Below are 23,120 nucleotides of genomic sequence, written 5' to 3'. Positions count from 1 at the left end.
CACAACTGCAATTGTAGTTTGGCTTTCTCACACTTTAAAACATTAAATCATGAAGAAAATGAATTTGAGCTACATTTACGTAAGTCTTATGGTACAACCGTAGATCTACTGAAAGAAAATGAAATATATCGAGTTGAAATCCAGTAAGATTGGCAGGAGAGATTCGAAATTAGAACAACTGCGTGACAGGCAGACATTGGCCGCTGAACTGAAACCTAAGTGCACCGAATTGAAATTCGACAAATGCAATTAGCATTTAATCACTCAGACGCCAGAAATGTCTCTAAATCAAAGCACGAATACGTGCTCACCAAACGGAACTGTCGTATCTAAAAATGATTCGTTTTATCTCCAATCTCCCCTTTACTAATTATATATATATATATACAGTATACACTCGATATCTCGAAAACCTTGATATGACGAAAAATCATTTTTTCCCTTGATTTTGCGTATTTATCCAATGTTATTTTTCATTCGTATGTCAAAGAGTTTTAAAACATAACCCTGATGTGGCGAAGAATGTTTTTTCGAAATCAAATATAAATTTTCCGGAAAAACCGTAGTTTATTGTCTTGAAGCAACTTGAGAAATGTTTCCGAAAATTTCTCATACCCTTCATTATTTCTCTCAGGAGTTAGGAATGATTCGGATAATCTTATCTACTGTCACTTTTATTCTAGAGCCCGGGGGCGTCAGAAAATGTAATTCCTAAGAAGCAAAAAAAAAAAAAACTATCTAAAATTTTTCGCCCCCTTCTCACGCCATTTCGTTGAGCCTTTTAACCCTATTTCCTCCTCTGTAAAAAGGAAAGAGGAACGGAAAACCCCTTTAGAGACACAAAGGATGGTGCAATCTATTGTCTAACTTCTTTTATTCCGGGGCGCTCGAAACTCGTTTGAAGCCGCTCTGCAACTTGGTAATCCAAATCTTTGGTAAGTTTAGTCGTGATAAGTCACTGCATTTTGCTACTTCCCCAAAACGTTCTTTTTTTATTCTTTTTTCTCTATTATTTTTGGCTCATTTCTAAAATTAAATTTTTTAAAATTGTATTTAGACTTTTTTAAACGAAAAATTAGTGATTGGTCGAAATCAATATATATATTTTTTTGTTTCTTAGCGTTATTTTTCTTATATTAGTCATCGTACTTTTAAGCTTGTTGAAGCCAAAGAAAAAAAATAAAAGCGCATTTCTAAAACTCAGTTTGCAACAACTTGTGCAAGAAACATTTTATAATTACTTTATTCTCAAAGGAACGAGCTGTTACTTTTTAGCACCAATTTATAGCATCTTACTTATGTTTAGATTCGCATAACTTTTCATGAATTTTCTAAAAAACATTTAAAGTGTTTTGAAAAATTACTAAGCCAATAACCTCTTAAAAAACGGATAAATAAATACACAGTGCTTCTCTTACTAAAAGGCAAAATTACCTCTGTTGAAACACGAAACCTAACTGAGCAATTTTGGGTCAAAAGTTCGGACAAGTGGAACCTTTTGTTCAGTGTCATTTCTAAAATACTAATGTTTCAAAGACTAAATAAAAATTACTGCCTATATATTTATACTCTCAAGCAGAGACGAGATGTATAGAAAGCAAGGTTGTGGAAGAACAATTCCTGCTGAAAATTATCATTTTCGTTAGACGTCGTCATGCTGAGAATGCTGTGAAAAATGATGTGCTCGGTTGTTGCATTTAACAAGTTTCTTTATTAAACGATTCTAGAAGTAATTCTTCAGAACGTTAATGACTTTCCTGATGATTTATGAGCCTTTCTCTTATGTGAAAACATGAAATATGAGATAAGTTTGCCTTAAAAGCTATTCTGGCGCCATCAAAGTTTTGTGGTTTTCGCGAAAGATCTAGTAAGAACTTTATATGGCTTTTAAACTATGTTGCATTTCATAAAAGTTTTAGCTGAACCACAAACTCAAAGTTGTTTTTTTATAAATCTCACTTCTTCCATGCCAATAATTTATGACTGCTTGACATGGAATACCATTTAAAAGAATTGTCGACTTTTACCTGTGATTCACTGGACATTTCTTAGTTGTGAATGTTGAGCTTGAGTCGATATATACCAGATAAAGCACTTTCCTAGCTCTCTCTCTCTCTCTCTCTCTCTCTCTCTCTCTCTCTCTCTCTCTCTCTCTCTCTCTCTCTCTCTCTCTCTCTCTCTCTCTCTCTCTCTCTCTCTCTCTCTCTCTCTCTCTCTCTCTATATATATATATATATATATATATATATATATATATATATGTATATATATATATATATATATGACTTTACATCCAAAAGGATATTTCCTGTTATCTCTTGGCACGAAGATATTTATTTATTTATTATACAAGCGATTGCTTGTTAATATGATCGTATTTTATTGTGGATGTGATTGGATGTGCTTGGAAAACGTATTTTATATTTATGTGCATGTTTGTACAGCATCAGATTTCTCTAAAGATACTAGTGCATACTAAAATATACTTTTCCTTACAATCCGGGATAAAATATACCCATGCTATATATGATTGCATTTCGTATGTTTTCATTCCTAGATGTAGGTTATCATTGTAAATACTGCATGCCTTTATTTCAAATGCATGACAGGATGCCTAACTTTGATGGATAAAATTTTAAAATTCAATTGATCAGTAGTCATGACTTTCACCATTAACTTTCATTGACGAATTCGCTGTCAATACATAAAGGACGAATAACGTTTCCAGCAAAAGAATAATATGCTTTTGAGATACGTGTGCTGGGACGTAAAAAGCACCAAGTCGCAGAAACAAATTTAGATAGGAGACTGTTTATAATTTTTTTGCGATGATTTGTACGACAGGAGAGTCTTTTATGATTATATAAGATGCAAATTTGTGTACCAAAATTTTTGTGCTTTTTACTTGTGTATACAGTAGTTATAATGATGGAAGATGGTGCTTAAATCCCGATTTCAAAAATGGACAAAATGACTTTTGCCTCCCTGTTAAAAAATCTCGCAGATAGTTTTTGTATTTCATAGATTTTTACCTGCTTAAATGTATCAGTTGTCTGTAGAAACTGTTTGTCTGTTAAAACATGTTTGACGTATATAACAACAACATTACCATGTTTGATATGCAAAATGCATTTAATTTCCAGTTAACTACACCAACCTCTTATGAAATGCATTTGTTCAAAGCAAATTTATGGTTATGTATAGAAACATTACACTGACAAACTAGTTTTCGTTTAAGATACATTTTTATATCCCCCCTGCCCCCCGTCATCTCTTACCCTAAAACTATTTCTGGTGCCCACAAGGCATTTACCCTTCGCTCCATCTTTAAGGTACTTTTCACAATTGAATTGTATTTATTGATCATAAATATGCCTTCTTTTTATGTATTTCAAAGATATTTTATAAGACATCCTTTAATCATAAAGAATTTTAATGTGTATGGCATATCCAATTTAAAAAAAAAATAACCGTTAAAAATCGATAGAAATTGTTCTTAATACGAAATGTCTGTATGCTTACATGTAAACTTTGACTAAACATATAAATCAATTCAAGAATATTTAAGGTAATTTATAACAATTAATTGTTATTATTATTTTTAGTTTTGAAATGTTTTACAAGGTATGACCCTCAGAGCTGGGGATGACTCGTATATTCAGCTATATTAGAATAGCAAAATAAACTAAAGAAGGCGAAGTTAATCCTTCGAAAAGCAACATCAGACCTTTCCAGATAATTTCGAACTAAATATAACAATAATCTTTTTCTGAAGACAAGAATGCATATACAGCATTTCATTATTTCAAGCAGATTCTAAGGCTCTTGATAGAAGAAACATTTTATTGCAATCCATCAAGTAGAAGTTTAAAATTATTTACGAATGTCTCTAAAAGCTATTAAGGCAAATAAATAGCTTTCGCTGTTTTAATGTCAAAGGACATTAAATATTATTTCATCATTTTTCAAAGATAATAATGCAACGATTCATTAAAAGTCAAATGCGTATAACGATGGCAAAATGTTTTATGATAGCTCTTAAGTTAAATAAATAGTTAAATGCAATGTTTAAGAGATTTATAAATCTTCTGATCTGACAGAATTTCTTTTACACCGGATAAAAATGTTTAAAAAGAGTATTGAAGAATGGATATCTGACTTCAAATGCGATATATGATCCGAAACATTGTTTTATCTGTATCTTTTTCAAACAATTACTCATGCTTTATGAATGACCATAATGTTATAGACCATACCTGCAGTTTGTAAATTGATTACTTTACGGACTTCTACTTTTAAAAGATAGATTACAAGCTACAGCCAATATAATTTGACACATTATTGTCTACTTCTTGGACTTCTCTAAGTGAGTTAAAATACGCTGAAAGTCACTGCATTGCACATTAAAAAAAATATTTCCTTCTTCACGCGTTACACCATAAGACGAATAACTTGGTTTACTGTATAACCACCTACGCTGTATGATTTTTGTTTCACATTTGTTTCCACTCACCAGCAAAAATTTAGCTATGACGTTGTAGGTTTATTATTAATTAATTAATTTATTTATTTTTAAGAATAAGTTCTTCGAACGCGAGCTTTTCGTAATGTATTTCAGTTTTCGTAAGGTAGCTGAATATCTTTGGGAGATTTTTCTTTTGCCTCTCATGAAAATTATATGGTGTTTATATCTTTTACCAACGTTACTGCAAGAAAAACAGCACAATGAGTTTGTTTCCGAATTTTTAAAAGTTTTTTTTTTTTTTTTTTCTGAAAGAGCATGCTTAAAAACATGGAATTTAACCATTTTTTAAATTCGTTTAGTTAAAAGTTTAGTTGTTTTTAGCCTACTTTCCCAGTAAAAGTCAGAAAAAGAAGAAAAAAGCATGAAAGAAGGGTTAATGCATCTGAAAAATATCGCGAAAAACAAAAAAAATCAAAAACAAGTAAAATAATTAAATAAAGATTGAAAAATTAAAAATTGGAAAGTAGGGTATTGAGATGGGGAAAAATGTCTGTCGGTCTGTCTGTCTGTCGGTCTGTCTGTCTGTCTGTCTGTCTGTCGGTCTGTCTGTCTGTCCCCCCTAATAACTTTTGAATGAATAGTCCGATTTGAACAAACTTTTTTTTGTTCGAAAGATCTCGGCGAGTACACCTCATTCCCATATTTCACTTTTTGATTTGAACTATTTTTTGTTCAATTTTGAACAATTCAAAAAGACTTAACATTAGCGCCTACGGGGAAATTCAAGGCAATTCCGAACTGTGAGGCGAATTTGCTTCAAGCAAACTTTGTAGGAAAAAACTTTTGATGAAAAACTTGTATATACAAAATATCGTTTTGATTTGAACAATTTTCCGTTCAATTTTGAACAGTTCAAATCCCTTAACATTAGCGCCTACGGGGAAGCTGAAAGTCAATGTAGATTCCGTACTTGAAGGCGGATTTACTTCAAACAAATTTTGTTGGAAACATCTCTTGACAACAAACTCCAGACTCCGACAATTTAGGGGCAACTGACTCCGACTCGACTCCTGTGCCCGATAATTAATCGGACTCCGACTCCCTTTACCCCAAAATGAGATTGACTCCGACTCCGACTCCGCAGCTATGGTTTTGACTGTGAAATAATTATTGTTGATATGACTTGTTTTTATTTTCACGCTAAAGTTTTAATTTAGGTATTCAGTTTTCGGCGGATAAACTCGAAATCATTTATGCTTCTACATAAAGATATGAGCAGACGATTTTTTTTTTTTTTTTTTTTTTTTTTTGACAATGAAAATTATTTCTTTAAGTTGACATTTTATTGTTTTTTTTTTATTTTGGTAATTGCATTAATTCATTTAAAAATTATTTTTGGCAGCAGGGGAAAAAAGAAACGATTTTTTTTTTAATATGATGTATTTATTTTATTAAGCTTATTAATTTTAATTATTATTTTTTCGTTTCGAAAGCTGTTAAAGAATTTTTTTTAATGGAAAAAAGTGTATTAGCTGCTTTGTTTAAAAGGTGCTGTTTTTTTTAAAGATAAGTGAGGAATATTTTATTCCTAGAAATCAGTTTAAAATATTTAAAAAATATTTTTGAAACAATTTGCGATTTTAGCTGGTTTTGAGAATATTGTTCAGGTACTAGAAAGTAGTATGGGTATATGGGAAAGTAGGCTCGTTTAGTTCTAGACAGAACTTCTTGTTTACAATTATTTTAATTGGTGCGCAGATTGAAATTCATTTCTTTACACTCCTACACATGACATACCAATGATGAAATGCCATTCACTGATGCCATTAGCGCACTGAAAATTAACATAATCTGGCAACGCGTGACAGAAAATCGTAAACAGTTAGCCCAGCACATGGAGTAGCGCGCCGAAGTGCATCAGTGGTGACGTCATAAAGATCACGCCTTATTTCTAAAACCGGACAGTTAAAAAAAATTAAATAGAAGATAAATGTTGGGAAAAGGAAAGTTTTTTCCTCCTCCATGTATTCTTTTTTCTATTGCTTAGTCTATCAATTTCAGCGACCAAAGATGCACTTTTGACAGAAAGAAACCAACCATTCCTTCCCATTTTTTAGCGAATTTTAATAAAACATTTGAAGGAAGGAACATACAGCAATATTCAATAAAAATACGTACAGAATGCAAAATATATTCGAAGACATCTCAATACCGGTTGACGGATAAACGATGCATTAACACACAAATTGCGTTGAAATGTTCAAACGAAAGCCTGTAACGAAACAGTACTGCACACTTATTAACAACATTTCTACGGGAATCGAATTAAAATAAATACAAAAACGTTAATTGACCAATAAAGTGGTTTATAAACAGACTGTGATAAAATAAGCAAGAGAAAAGTTTCAATGAAAATAGGCTATAAATGAAAAAAAAAAAAAAGAACTAAATAAATGCAGGTGAACTAGGCGCTCATTCATAGTAAATTGTTCACTATAATCAACTCAAAAACAAAGATTTAAATAAAACTTCCATTAAAATTTAATGCAATATGAGATGCGAAAGACGATAGAATCTGCATCAAGTATTACGATGATCAATATGAAATTTATTTTGGATCGGATACTTTCGATCTTTACTTTTGTTTGTTTTACGTCATTTTTAGTGTGTAATTTAAAAAAAATGAAGGCGTCAACTTTATTAAAAATAAATTTGTTTAAAATAATTATGTGCTTAAATTGTTACTGAAAAGTTTCTTAAATCACCGCAAGGTAGCGTATTCAAAGTCTGGAATTGCAAATTCTATCTTGTGCTGTTGGAATTTAAAGCAACGTATGTGTCACAATGCGAAAATCATTCTTTGGAAAAAAAACATTACTATATGTTTAGAACGTATTTGTGTAAGTTCTTAATATATCATTAAATACTTATTCTTGTTTGTTATTGCTACTCATTTATTTCTTTATTTTTGACACCATTGATAATATATGCTATCCAATCGTATTATTTCTTTTTTGTGTAATTCACTGCCTGTACCAACGCTTATTACACAACTTGGAACATTTCTATTTACTTTCTTAGATAAGTTCATATGAACTGAAGTGAAGAAGGAACGATTTCGCAATCATCGACTTGAATGAGAAATGATCAGAGATCCGCCGCTTGCAGCGTGCATTGTTGAGCAGCTCCTCTTCCTATTCGTTACATCAGTTCCAGCTATTTGTAAGTACATTTGTCTTAAAGGATGTAGATTGAATGCTGAATTCCTTAGAAGTGTACAAAACTCTCGAGAATAAATTTCGTAGTTGAGCGTTTGAAAATGCACGTCGTACGGTTTTTTGAGTAAAAAAATAGATTAAAAAAGAAAACATTAAATTCTTACATGTTTGAAAGCAGATAAACAAATACTAAACAGGAGATCATACGTCAGGGTAATAATAAAAACTAATGTGTTGAAACATCACGAAATTGATTTCCAGGTTTTTCTAAAGAGTTTTTGGCTCTTAATTTGACTTATTTTGGCTTATACTAAACTTCGCTATTGGCAAAAGCAGATTTAAAGCGCGAAAAATAAAAATCATTTCCAAAGGCTTCCGTCATTTTAAATCTTGTTCCGCTGATTCAAAAAACGGAGATGAATTATTTTCCCTTTTGCCGCCAAATCGAAGTTCCTCGATTTTATGTGATGAGAGAAATTCTCTACACGTTAAAACAAAAATACATTTGGCGATTTTTATTGCAGTTTGTCGCCAATGCTAATATCGGTGATAATATTCCATACAATAAAACATGAAACCGTAAACTTATTTATTAATAAAACATGGAACTGTAAACTTAGTTATTAACTAGTGGTACCCGCACGGTTTTGCCCGTAATAGAAAAATTAAAAGGTCTTTTGGTTCACCTGTATATTTACAAGTAATGTACGGGGAATTTTCTCGCCTATTGGCTTGTACCCATGTTTCGGTTCCAGGTTATGATAATTTCGTTATTTATTTGTCTATTTTATGATAATTTTGTTCTTAAAATTGGAATAGAAAAAGAACCACATCGAATTTTCGAAAAATCGCTACGAAGTGCATACCTCCATGCTACAAACTTACTTTGTGCCAAATTTCATGAAAATCGGCAAATGGTCCAGGCGCTATTCGCGTCACAGAGATCCTGACAGACAGACAGAGATCCGGACAGAGAGACTTTCATCTTTATTATTAGTAAAGATTTACTTCAACAGAAAGTAGGTTAAAAAAATCAACATGTAAATTTATTGAAATTGTATGCAATGTCTGTAAAAAAGAACTAATTAACTGAGGGATAATCATTTTGTATTTTACTACTTTGTCACTTATTCTTAGTGGATGGTGCCATCAGCATTTTAATGAAAAGCATGTTTGTATAAGCGAGAAATTCGTATCGTATTTCAACAGTCCATCTGACGAAAAAATTAAACCAGTAGATATGATGCGAGGCGCCCCGTGCAATGGGAAGTTTTCATCCACACTTCCCTTTAACTATAGTTGGGGGGGGGGGGGCAAAACAAACCTTGCAGAATTGTGGAAGCAACAAAGAACTTATCACACCATTTGCAATGTATTAGGGTCCTCAAAAGTAATTTCGTTTAATTTTCAAAGAAATAATTTTTTAAAAGTTTTTATTTTTAACGGACGATGTAACTACTCTCGTTAGCAATAGCCTTTTGCTGTCAACTAGTATGCTAATTTTCTATCCAGGAAAGATAAAAATCCGTTTTCTGTACTGTTAACTGTTTTAAAAGTACTATTAACGACTTCCTGAGAAACTATTATCAGTGGCAGATCCTTACTAACCTAGACGTATCGTACACATCCAGGTTAGCTTCTCTACAACTATAGTTTAATAATGTCTTAAGTAAACGACTTAAATTCATCAAGACTCGTTCTATCATGAAATTACTAATTATTTCGCTGTCATAGTCTTTGTGAACCGAATTTCAATTATTAATTTCAACTTAGCAACAGAACGCAGTGCAAATACCCTTTTATCATTCTTACCGCCTTTGTTTTATACATTCTCATCGTAATATGTTGTGATCTGACTTGCTAATTGTTTCGCACATTGGCTTCAATTTCCAGGCTACCGCGCTCACATTCCTCTGAGGATCAATATGCTTCATATTCCAACGTCAATAGTCACAGGAGACGACGTGAAGCTGCGCTGCGGATACGAGCTAGGAAATGAGACGCTTTACGCAGTGAAGTGGTACAAGAACATGGGAGAATTCTACCGATATGTGCCAGCCTCCAATCCGCCTCTAAAGATATTCCCACAAGTAGGAATTGACGTAGATGTAAGTATAATGTCTCATTCATTTTCTTGTAATGTTGTTGTGCTTGTTCCTTTCTGTTGATAGGGCTCAGATATTACTTAAAGCGTTTAATAAAAGGCATCAAATTACAATGGGTTTCATTTTCTCTTACACTGGCACATGCCTTTTTACATATATACAGTGCTGGTCAAATTATTAGGCTAAGAGTATTTTAAAAGCAAATTCTTTATTGATTACATAACTATAGACACATTAACGAACAGTGAAATATTTATTTAATATTTAGTATGCATTCTCTTGTTCTTGATGAACATTTTAAGTCTTCTTGGCATAGTTTTCACAAGGTTTGCACCATTTCTTAACACTTTTTAAAAAAGGAGGTAAAAAATTGTTCATACTCACTATTATATATACTCACATACACATACTAACAAATTACCTAAAACTAACTTTAAATATAACAGAACACACTAATAAAAAGAACTAGTGAACTGTTTAAGCTGATTGAGGTTATGTTCCTGGTAGGTAGATAAGCAAAGAACACAAACAAAGCAGACAGTGCTGCCACCTGCAAAAACTAAATTATGCTAAAATAACGTAATAATCAGTGTACAGTATGTACTGTACTTTATGTACTTTAACAGTAAAATAAATAGTATTTTGGTACAAATGGGGTACAAAAACAAAAACAAAAAACTCTTTAGTCTAATATTTTGGCTAGTACATATGTACATACAAACATGCATACACGTATATTTACACTAATACATACGCTCACACATAGAGGAGACCGGGGCTAGTGTACGAAGGGGTAAGTGCGCGTGTTACATAATTTTCTCGTTTTCAGGTTGACAATTCTGAGTGAGCTCTTACGTAACCATATAGCTATTACGCTACTGTCAGTGTGTTTTCGGTGAAATCTGTCACACTGAACTCGTTGCAGGAGCGAAAGTTGCGTTTTTGCAGTATTCAGTAATCCCTAACTCCCCCCTTAGTTATTTTCTTACAAAACATATAATAGTAGAGTAAATTACGAAAACTTATTCATATTGTAAAGCCCATGCTTCTACGCACCAAATGATGTCTTATTTGGATTATCTTATGAAACCGTTTTCAAACTAGTGTAGCTTGATTTCAATACGGTCAGTCGGGGCTAGTAGACGAACCTTTTTCGAGGTAAGTGTGTGAATTTGAATACTTGCCCCAAGTTAAGTTTTTAGAGTCCACACATCAAACAATTGAAATTTAAATTTTGTAAGTTGTCAATTTAATGAAATAATTGCATTAGTTACACTATTCTTCAGCGTGTCATTTCTTATAGACATGCTTATACACTTTCCAACATACGTTCTCTTCTTTTCAGAGATGAGAAAATATAAAAGAAAAACAAACAACTTAACACCCCCAACAGATGTAACGCTTCATGTATGGCGCATTTTCTAATAGGTAGATGGCAGCTGAAATGTTTCCGGATTTCTATAAAGATTTATCTAAAAACATTAGATGTTCAAAGAGGAAACCTCTGATTCTATTCTCTTACTAGACATTTACGAGTCCCACGTCAATAAAAGAGATTGTTTTTTGTAAGGGTAACACACTACTAAAACTACTAAAAATAATAATAACACTACTTCCTTTCCCACCACATTGTAATCACAAGTTGCAGCCTCTTGTTAAGAAACTAAATGACCCATTGAAAAAGTATGTTAATCCCGCATGTGATTCTTCGATGGGGAATAATCCAGGAAAAGCCAATAACGATTTCCGACGTACCAACGGTGGTAACAGTTGCTTTTTCCCCAGTAGAAAGTCCCATAAATATCATGAATGGCTTCAAGGGAACTGGTGTGTTTCTTTGCAATTCAAACATTTTTCAGAACTGTGACTTCATGCCAAGTTCTATCACTGATCGGCCAGACTCCCAATCTCCTGGATCCATGAGTGAATCTGTTTATCTCAGCAGGCAACCCTATGTTGGTAGAAAGTGGTAAAATTGGATGTACCTGTCCTAGAGCAGATTCAGTTGTTACTTCATTCAATAATTAAGATTTAGTATTTCTTACTGAAGATATCGTTATGTCTCAGCTAAACCCACATTCGTCTGTGAGCATTACTCCAGATCATATACGACCTCATCCTAAAGCTGTAGAGGGTCAGATCAAAAAAGGATGGAAACAAAGGAGGTCTACAGCGATACTCTTTAATACTCCAGTCAAAAAGGCTCTTCTGGAAGAATAAATCTTAGCAGAAAAACGCAAATATCATCACACAAAGTTCCCAAAACATACAAGAAAGTTTTCGAATCCTAGAAAAAAGGAATGTAAACCCAAAAGAAACATAAAAAAGAAGAAATGAGACAAATAAAATAGTTCATTTTTAATAATGTTTGCATTTTTCAGGATTTACTTCTAAAATTAAAGTTTAACGTTTTATATGGCGCAACATACTTAATTTTAAAGCCATCATAATACTGATTTCGCTTTTTTTTCATTCATTGGTAAGTTTTGCTTGCTTATTTACAGCATCATTTAGGCTTTATGTGAATTTTTCTGTATCTATTATGAGTTTTTCTCAATTCGCTAACTTACCCCATACCGGGCAAGTGTGCAAATTCTGCGAAGGTTCACAAAAAATAATGTAAAAAATACACAAAGCATAGTACTGCCAAAACAAAAATATGACTTTATTGCTGATACCATACAGGTTATCTAAGCAATAAAAAAAACTTTTCTATTTTATTTAGAACCTTAAAAAAATAAAGTTTAAAAAGTTTGCCGACTATCCCCGGTCTCCCCTACACTTAGACATACACTCATACACACATATACACACATCCAAACATGCACATATTCATACTCGCATGCATGCACACACATATACATACACATACACACATATACATACATGCATACATTCATACATTCATACAAGCATCATGCACACACATACATACATGCAGACATACATACCTGCATACAAACACACATACACGTATACATTCATATAGTATTATGTTGATGAGAGAAATGCAATGTGAATTACCACTCATGAAAATAAATCACTAAACAGATGAACAAAATATTTTCTTAATGGCTTTGAAGCAACTGCCATATCGCAAACTGTAATTCATTTGGTATTTATAAGGATTTATATAGATGCTAAATTCAGTGATGTAGGACAGTAGATTTCAGTGCTTGAAGACTTGCTTGCAGAAACTTTTGAAAATTACAAAACACGTTTTGCCCTCTAGCGAGAGGTATAATAACGACAAGTGGACAACTCTCACTGCACAATAATAGGGGAGTGCTTTTTTAAGTTCATGATATTTCCCAATGGTATCAACTTTAAACACAGCCAAAAAAAAACGTCAGCATTCTATACTGTCAGATTGGTTCAATGCACTCTCTTCTCATCTATACATACAGCTAAAGGCTGTAAAATTTGTTTGTGCAATTTTTTGTATATTTACTCAATTAATATTACAACAATTTAACAAAAACACAAGTGTCTTGATTTTATAAATAATGCTTTCACTTCGTTCTAAAAATATTTACTATTATTAATTTCCCATAATCGAAACCAAAATTGACGCTGCAAACATTTTAAAATAAAAACAAGACATCCCGTTCATTAAAATGATTAAAGGTATCCTTGTGGTACGCTTTACTAAAATCCAAAGTTATTTTACTGCACCCTTTGAGATTCACTGTATCAGGAATTTACTTTTATTAACATTTCTTTAAATAACCATTTTCGACTGAAAGGCACAGTTGAATACTTTCAAAGAGAGCACATAAATTTAACCGTGCGACACGTGTGCATATTCTCCTTTAGTCGGTGTCCTGCCCTCTAATAAACAACCAAGAGAGTTATTTTCGCAATTTCAATCGAAGGAGCTCCAGTTGTATCATCCCTGGCTTAGGGGCGTAACTTACTGCTTAACATCCCTTGAATGTTCAGCGATTTTCAATAGCAGCAGTTCCATGCAACATATTTAAATTCAAACCGCCTTGCTTTCTGGACGCATTGTTTCGAATAAATTAATAAAATTTCTGGTGATACTTGTAGTCTATATTCCATTAAATATTTTTCAGATGAAACAAAATAATTTGATTTCAGAAAGATTTTTTTTTTTAACGAAAACCCATTTTTTTTCTTATTATTTTGTTTTTCTTCTGTTTCGTCTTTCTTCTTTTCCCTTTTTTTTGGGAGAGGGGGCAGTTGAGTTTTAAGAACTTATTTATTCATGAGATTCAAAAATTAGTCATTTGCTAAAAGCACTGCAAAGCTGGCAATAATTCTAGTTACTTAAATATTTTCTAAGCACATTCTTATTCACAAGAACTTATCACCCGATAAACTATTTCTTCTGTTTGGTTTTAGCAATTTTCAGCATGTTCTCGCAGTTATTTTGTCTAATAGTAAACCAAACACCTGTTTCACATTTAAATTTGTCAATTGCTTAACCACAGACTATTTTGGTAGGTTTTACTTTGCTAACAAATTTTAATCATTACCAATTTCTAGATGAAATGATAGTAATAAAAATGATAATAATAATAATAAGAGTGAGACTATGCATGTAAAATAAATAAATATAATAATTTATATTCCATATCACTTTGAACTACATAAAATTTTGATGATATAATAAATGTACATTTAATGCGACTTTTTAAAATTCCCTCTTAAACGTTGTGATAATGGGTTACAGTAACTTAAAAATATGTAACTGTACTATAACTATCGTGTTTATAATTTATCTCTCATTGTATTATATTTTATTGTGTGCAGATAATCTGGAAAATTTAGTTCTTTTTTCTTTAAGATGATAAAAGTAGAAAAAAATAAACAATGCCTTTTTTATTTTAATTTTATGTTAAGTGTCGCGCTGAATTTCATTGTATTTAGATATTGTTTTATAACTCTATACTGATAATTTCCAAAGGTTTAATCATGATAACAAAATTATATCACCAATCACTGATACTTGTATAACTTTAACATTATACTACTCGCTGCTTTAAGTGTTGTTGTGGCAACAAAGTGAGTTTCATTAATTTTAATCAGGAAATTCTTTTTTTTTTGTTTTGTTTTGTTTATTGTGAAAAAATGGGATCACAATACTATTGCTTTTAATTTTAGCGTTATATTATCTATATGTTAAACTTAATTTTATTTTGATGGAGTGTTTCTTGTAATTGTAATACAACGTCCAACTCTTCAGCTGAAAGTTAAAAAATCGCATCACAACACTGTTATTTGCAAGTTTAACGTTTTATAATTTATTGCATTAAGCTTTATTGCATTTTATCAGTATACTTCCGGAAAATTTAAACTCGCAATTTTTAAGGAGTTTGTTTTCCGTCAGGATTAAGGAATGAAATTATAACTATGTTACTTATAATTTTAACGATCTATTACGTATTTTAAATGTAATTTGTAGTTCTGAAGTTTTAAATTACGCGTTTAAGTGAGTTCCATTAAGATGAAGCAATCAAAACAAGCATTTTTGCTTCTGTTTTTAACTTAACATTTTGTACTGTGTTGATTTTGACTTTCTTCAGGTGATGTGTTTCCTGTAATTTTAAACTGACAATTTTCTTGTATTTCCTTCAAGATGAGGAAATCTCATTCATACTGTTACTTGTAATTTTAAGTTTAGTACTGTGTACAGTTTTAGTGTATGTAGGTAATGTGCTTCCTATACTTTCAATTGGATTTCTTTTGCTTTAAGATGGATAAATCAGATCACAACACTGTTTACCTTCGAAATCTCAGCCTGGAAAGCTTTGGAAACTACACCTGCCAAGTCTCAACGGACAGACCTTTCTTCCGATGTGTACAGACAACTCGACATTTGGAAGTTCTCGGTGAGAAATCACTATTGCGTTGTGCTTAGTAATCCAGTCACGTCTTTCAGTAAACTTTTCAGGTTTCACAATGAGTTTAAACTAAAAATATTTTTTTTGTCTGGTATTAGTATTTCTGTGATGATTTTTTTAACAGCAGAATACTGGAATAACACAGGATGTTATTGTTTTATTCTATGAGGCATACAACCAACTAACACTATTCTTTTGAAGTATGATATAGGAGTAGCGGAAGCACTAGCGCAGTCAGAAATACTTTCTGGAGCGGTTTTTTTTTGTTGAAAGATACCTTCTGAAGGAGATTTTTTTACAAATACCTTCCGAAAGGTTTTTTTTTTTTTTTGATAAAAGCAGTCCTTTCATATGCGTAGACTACTGTATTATAATTTGTATTTATGTCAAAACCAATGGCTTTTGGTGTTGTTTTCACCCCCCCCCCCACCCCTTTCGTTGCACTGTTCAGTGGAAATAATATGTTCCAAAAGCGTTTATCAATGAAGATTCGCATGTTTTCTATTTAATCTAGTCTTAACTCTAGTCATAGTTTTAGCCTGAATTCTAGTAGAAGTTTTTAAAAAGAAGAAAAAAGCATGAAGAAAGCTTATAAGAGGTATGTTGAAAATGTCACAAAAAACAATTAAATATTATCGAAAGATAAAAAACTCGAAAGTAGTGTTTTTTAAATGGAGACAATATGTGTCAATCGTTCTATTGGTCTGTCAGCCTGTCGGTGTTTCCCTCTTCCTAATACTTTTGAGGAAATTGTCCAACTTAAACATTTTTGTTTTCAAAGATCTCGGCCAGTATATCATTATTGAATGCAACATGATTCGACACGATTTGCAATCTTAGCTTATTGAAGGAATGTTGATCGGACGCTGGAAATCAATGTTGGCATACAGGAATGTAGGCCATTTAGATTGAGACGGAATTTCTTGCTTTTATTACGCACTTTTGTTCATAACGTAAGAACGGAAGCAACAAAAACGAATCAATGAAATGATTGGTTCCTCAGTTTTTGCTAGAAATGCAGTTTGACAACTTTTGGATTATTCAGACATTTTTTTTAAATCCGGGCTATGTAAAAATATTCAAAAGACTTTAGTACTTAAGCTGCTATCAGTTTGAAAAAAAAAATCTTAGTACTTTGAGTGCTTAAACCGTCAAGACGTTTTCATTAAAGAACTTGATTTTTTTGTGAGTTCAAGGCAATCTGTCGAACGATTAAATTACTTTTAAATTAAAAAAAAAACTCCTTCAAAAAAACACCTACGAACTAAAAGGTAAAAAATAACTGATTACACTTACATACTATTTCCTATCCAAACCTAGAAATGAAATTTATTTTTCAATTACAGTGCAAAAATCAACTAAAATAAATACCCAATATTAAAAAAAAACACTGATTTTAATTAATATACGATGAATTACTTTAAATACCTAACTAAATATATACGATCTCTTCATTTTTAATAACCTTTTGGAGTCGGGGCCTCCTATAAACTCCTATACTATCTAACGTAACTGACAATTCTTCGAATCCTGAATTAATCGCTAAATTAACTAGACGCGAAATTTGTCTTTAAAACTAAACCTACTCATTTACTATATATTTTTATAGGAGGCTGTTTATAGGAGGCCCCGACTAAAAAAGGTTATTAAAAATTAAGAGATCATATATAATTAGTTAGGTATTTAAACTAATTCATCGTATATTAATTTAAATCAGTGTTAATTTATATTGGGTGTTTAGTTTAGTCTATTTTTGTACTGTAATTGAAAAATAAATTTCATTTCTAGGTTTGGGTAGGAAACAGTATGTAAGTGTAATCAACTATTTTTTACTGTATAGTTCGTAGGTGTTTTTTGAAGTGTTTTTTTTTAAGTCATTTATTTTTTGCTTTTTGGAGGTGTATATATAAAATAAGTGCGTGGGATAGAGTATCTAGTATATGACGTTAAAGCCTTTCTTACGTGCATCTCGATAAAGATAGCGTCGAGCGCATGAGTCTGAGAACAGCTAGAATAAGCCTGCTAGAAAAAGAAATAGACCACTGCGTCTCGGAAAATTCCGACGACTGTGAAGGGAGGCTTCTTTAAAATGCTCAAATATGTACAAAAAAAGTTGCCTTCATCATTAGTTTGACTTTGCCAAAGTTTGCTTTCCGAAAGCAAATGCTCGAGTCACAAAAAAAAAAAAAAAAAAAAAAAAAAAAAAACAGAAATCGCTTTAAGTTTAAAATTGTAAGTCGAAAAATTTTAAATTTTAAAATTGTAACATTGAAAACTCAAATTTATATTTCTCAACAATACGTATCACACCACCCTCGATAGAGCTTTCATAGATTTAGAAAAAAAGATTTTTGCGAAAGGACGAGTATACGTAGCTCTAAGCAGAGTCAAGACTTTAAGAAATAGCTCTAATTTAGAAAGCTCTAAACTTTTAACGAAACCTCACGATGAACAAGCGTTAGCAGAAATGCAGCAATTGACACCACTCATTTCTGATCAAAAATAGACTGGATTCAGTATTTAGTTAGAACCATTTAAATGTTAACGGTTTCCTAAACTACAAATACATTGTCAATTGTAAGGTGTCAAATTTTAAATTGTAACAGTTTAAATTGTAAAATTCCAACATTGTAAATTAATTTACGTTTTACAACAATACGTGTCATGTAACTCGTGATAAAAGTCGCATGTTTCTTCACATGGCCCCATTATAGATGAAGATAAAAAAATCCACTAGAATGAATTTTATGTTTGCTTCAGAGAACTTGATTCAAAATTTTCACTATAATTACCATTAATAATAATGTATTTTAGTTATTTCTTTAACTATGGGTAAAGAAAACACATACCTTTGTTTAATGGCATTTTTTAAACAATGGGTTTTATACTTAATCGTTTGTGAGAGAAATTACATGAAATTTATTGTTTTTTACCCATAACTTTTCTCTAAAGAACAAATAGGGTCAATCAAAGATTTAAAACCTAAGTTAGACCACCCCCTGTCCACTAAACAAAAAAATAATAATAACCGGTTCACTAAATGAGACGATATACTAAGTTAATGAAGTACAAATCGCTATAAATTTGAGTATGATATTTGAATAGTGCTCTCGATTTCATCCAACCCGGACTTGATTATCATTAGACCGCCAGAGAAGTACAGTCGGATCCCGCTACAACGCGATCTGACTTACGCGAAATGGCTATAACGCGAGAATTTTGATATGTAATGATTTTTTTATTGCGAACACAAATTGCTCGTCTTCAACATGAAATTTTTTGGAAAAAAGCGGCGGAGCGATAAAATGGGTTTCGTTGACACTAAATATTGGTTTTGTGAGTGGTTTGCCATCCCTTTAGCATCACTCTAAGCGGAAGTTCACACACTGTATTAGTCTAAACAATGCTTTGTTGTAGTTTATAGAAATAACCGCTCCGATTCCAAACGTTTTTTTGTTTTTTTTTTTTTTCATTTTACGTATGATGAATGTTGATAAAATATAATGTCTCTCAAACGCGCTTTTTCATCTAAAGTTGGCGAAAAGGGAAAGAAAGAGAGAATCTGACCATTACAGAAAATGTCAAAATTCTCGACATGCTTGAACAATTAAAAGTTGATCGAAGGTAGCACGACAATCGGATATGAGTGAATCTTCGATACGTATAATTTAAAGTCAAGAAAAGGAAATCCATGAACGTTCAGAACTTAGTTTTAATACTGAAGCTCGCAGAATAGTGTCTGAGCGAAATACAAACATAATGAAAATTGAAGCTGCTCTTTCATTGTGGCTTAAAGAGGTCAGAAAGAGGGGTGTTCCCACACTGCATAAACCATCATCGTCATCATTTTAAAAATTATAATTAAGCTTACGATATCTGCTGTTCAGTGCTATTATAATGTAAGTACCGTACTGTTTTAATTCGTGTCACTCTTGAATCATTGATTTTGTGCTTCATAACAGCAATTTGTGTTAAATAGTAACGCTTTTTCTAAAATACAGTAAAAAGTCAGTTCTTTATAAAATATACGGTAATATACAGTTAAGAATGGTTTGAAACGATTTGAGGGATTTTAACACATGTCTGAAATATTTCAGTATGCTTATAAAAAATTTCTAAACATACGTTGTTCCACAACGCGAAATTTCGACTTGCGCGAGAGGTCTTGGAACGCATCCCTCGCGTAAGTCGGGATCCGACTGCAGACCGTTTTTTTTTTTTTTTTTTTTTTTTTTTTTTTTTTGACATTTAGCGCAGTGCAGTGATTTAGACCTTTAGTGAGGTACTGATATCAAACATTGCAGACGTATATGCTTTGAAATTTTATATAATTGTAAAAGTAAGCAGCATCAATAAATGTAGTATTGTGTTGTAATACTTCGTGGTATTTTTGATTAGTTCCCCCTTCTGATGGCCCTATTTTGATGGAAGAGAAGTCTGATTATGAGTTGGGAGATAATGTGTCAATTTTGTGCAATTCAGGAAAATCCAAGCCAGCTCCAGAGCTGAAGTGGTACATAAATGACCAGTTGGTAAGTAAAACCATTATTCCAAGTTCTGGTTACACCTTTTTTTTGTTTTCATGGAGGGCTTTTGGTCTGTCAATTTACCCATGTAAGATGCTTTAGTTTGCCCTGATAGCAATAGATTCAGAGGAAATGAAATACATAATTTTAAATTCTTTCTAACCTCTAAAATCTCTAAAAATCAAATGCATTGCTAGGTTTAAGAATTAACTACGCGATTGATGTTTTCGAAGGGCTTTTTATCTATTGATGAGCTTGTGTGGGAAGCTTTAGTTCTTCTGATATCCATACTATTAGGAGAAATAGTATCTGTGCCATTACATCTAAAACCCGATGTTATTATACTAAAAAGATTCTCAAGAAATAATTTTATTTACTGTACTTTAAGACACAAAAAAAGGGCAGTGTGTTCTTCATTTTTATGTCATCGTTTAGAGTATAAAAGTCAAAAGATTGTATTAACAGAGATATAGGCGTACTTACAAGATCTATAAAAATAAATACGTATCGAAATAAATAATATTTTCACTTTTCATCAGTAAGTTAAGCTCTTTACGTTATAATTCAGTTTTTCACAATGTGCCCACTAAAGTCCATTGTCACCCGAATAGCTTCTGAACGGCAAGTAAACTATAGGTACAGTAAAGCTGCCATTCACTACTCAGCGCCACTTGGCTGATAAATTCGAAGTTAACTAACTTTTTCTCTATTCTCAAAAACAATTTGAAAAAATAAAAAAGTGGATTGCAAGGTCCTTCGGTATCATCAGTTTAATAAAAATATGCGTACAAAAAGGACATAAATAAATAGCACAATCATGCGTTTGTTTTACTGTGTTGAGCACAGGTGTGATTACTGGAAATGAGGTTCTTATATCCGTAACGCTGAAAATGGTTTATTTCAGCACTTATACACATTTGGACACGAGACTGCTCTACCTACTGCTAATGGTGCAAAAAAGCATTTGACTGGTTTGCATAAGCCTCCATAATATGGTTTAAAATTTCCTGCAATGTTGGTGGAAGGGTTCTACACTCTCTGTTTGATGCATCCTTACCAAAAAAAGTCCAAGGGATTAGTTCAATCTAAGTAACCACTAAACCCGATGACTTGCTGTAGAATGCATTTTACGTCTACTGTTTTTGAGATTACTGCAGGGAAGCTGTTTTTTTCTCTCTTAATTGGACTCTGCTAAACAACTTTGTATAGATTTTCCCCCATATGTCGTAATGTTTCTGAGATTACCATGCTTACTCCGATTGTTTCCAATCGGTGGCGCTGTAAGTGACATTATCGCGTAGCGTGAATAGTAGAAAATTGACTTGAGATTTCAAATTCCAGTTCTATCCTTTTCTTTTGGAAATTTTCCATGGTAATAACTACTGTCAAATAGCATTACAAAGATAATTTGTGCAGATTGTCTTTAAAGGAAGAGTCGAAACTTAAAAGTAACTTTAGACAAGCGTTACAACCTGATCTGAAATTTTTATGCAAAGGGAAGTCTGCTACAAAACGTTCTTTGTGGCATCGGGATTCATTTACTGGAGTTATTTCATTATTTGTTATTACAAAAATTATAATAGACACTCGATCCTTTTTTTTTTTGTTCAAATTATTTCAGCGTCTGGATTGCTGATTTGTAATCCTGTTACACCAAGGGTGAATTAATGTAAAATATTTCTACTGATTTCTATAAATAACAGTAAAAAAAATTAGGGTTGAAGTTTCATCAATGCATAGGTATATCTTCAACTTTTTCTTACAATAACAGCTGCGATATGCATTCAGAAATTCCTCTATGCCAGTTTTTGCTTGTACGTAACGTCTCAAAAAAAAAAAAAAAAAAAAAAATTGAATTCGGAAATTTTGAATTGAATTATGTTTTTCGCAATCACGAACTGCGACAGGACCCTACTCATTGGAGTTATTGTTTCTAGAAACGGCTCCTGTCCTCCCAAGCCTGCCTCTCCTCCTGCGCGGTTACGTGTGCATAATTGTGTGTGTAAGTGTGTAGGCTTGTGTGTGTGTGCGTAGACCTGTGTGCATGCACGTAGGCATGTGTGAGTGTATGTGTGCGAAGTCGTGTGTGTGTGTGAGCGTGCGTGTGTGTAGGACATGGACGCCTCCAACCAGGAGAAGCGGATAGCTCAGGATCGGAGCAGCCGCACCGCCTGCAGAGAACGGTCGGCGGTGGTGCTGCAGACGCCCCTGATCCAAGATGAAAAAGGAACCGGAACGCCAAGGACGGTCAAATGAGAACAATAAGCAATCGTGATTGCTCAAAAAAAAAAAAAAAAAAAAAACCTAAATTGTACTAAGTTGTGAATGAATGTTTGTGGATCATGTTTGAGAAGCCTATTTTTGTCATTTGATTATTCAATATCGTATAAAACATCAGACTCTAAAACGCATACACTACTACAACAAATGCTGTCAATTTGGCTATTGGTTATGCAAGTAAAATTTCTACGACATTGAAAGTTTTCGCGAAGAGAGGATTTTCTCAGATACTAAGAAATTTTTCCTATTTGTTGGATTTTAGTCAACATTCCTCAATTTTAAGGTTAGTTATTTTGATAAAATGAAAACTATTGTTTGCATATCAGCGTGTATGAATGTTTGCTACAATTCAAATGTAAGAAAACTTGAATAATTCCTTAATAATGATCTCTAGCTTTTAAATAAAGGAAAAATAATATAAAAGAAGACAAAAAAGCATATATAATTAAATATTCCTTTTAATAAAAATTTGTTGAAGCGTTTTTTTTTTTTTTTTTTGCTACAAAGATTGTATTTTGAAGTCTACTTTTTAAGTAGCTCCTTTTTACTAAAGCTAAAACATATTTTAGTCAAGAATATTCATCTGTATTATTGTCAATAATTTATTACTTTCTTTATTTTCATCACTAAATTAAATTTCATATCGCAACGCATGCATA

General features: G+C 32.3%; 1 protein-coding gene across 1 annotated transcript in view; it reads left to right on the top strand.

The window, feature by feature from the left end:
- LOC129224481 (uncharacterized) overlaps nt 1–23,120 on the top strand; it is a 95,524-nt gene that overhangs the window by 57,272 nt on the left and 15,132 nt on the right. Inside the window, exons 2-5 of the mRNA XM_054858932.1 lie at nt 7,547–7,687; nt 9,577–9,791; nt 15,508–15,643; nt 20,054–20,187. Coding sequence (XP_054714907.1) covers nt 7,609–7,687; nt 9,577–9,791; nt 15,508–15,643; nt 20,054–20,187 — 564 coding nt within the window. The 5' untranslated portion in view covers nt 7,547–7,608. The remainder of the gene's footprint in view (nt 1–7,546; nt 7,688–9,576; nt 9,792–15,507; nt 15,644–20,053; nt 20,188–23,120) is intronic.

Source organism: Uloborus diversus, chromosome 6 (genome assembly GCF_026930045.1).
Source record: "Uloborus diversus isolate 005 chromosome 6, Udiv.v.3.1, whole genome shotgun sequence".
NCBI classification, from domain to species: Eukaryota; Metazoa; Arthropoda; class Arachnida; order Araneae; family Uloboridae; genus Uloborus; species Uloborus diversus.
The sequence above is the reverse complement of the archived record's forward strand: the minus strand, read 5'-3'. Positions and strand labels throughout refer to the sequence as shown.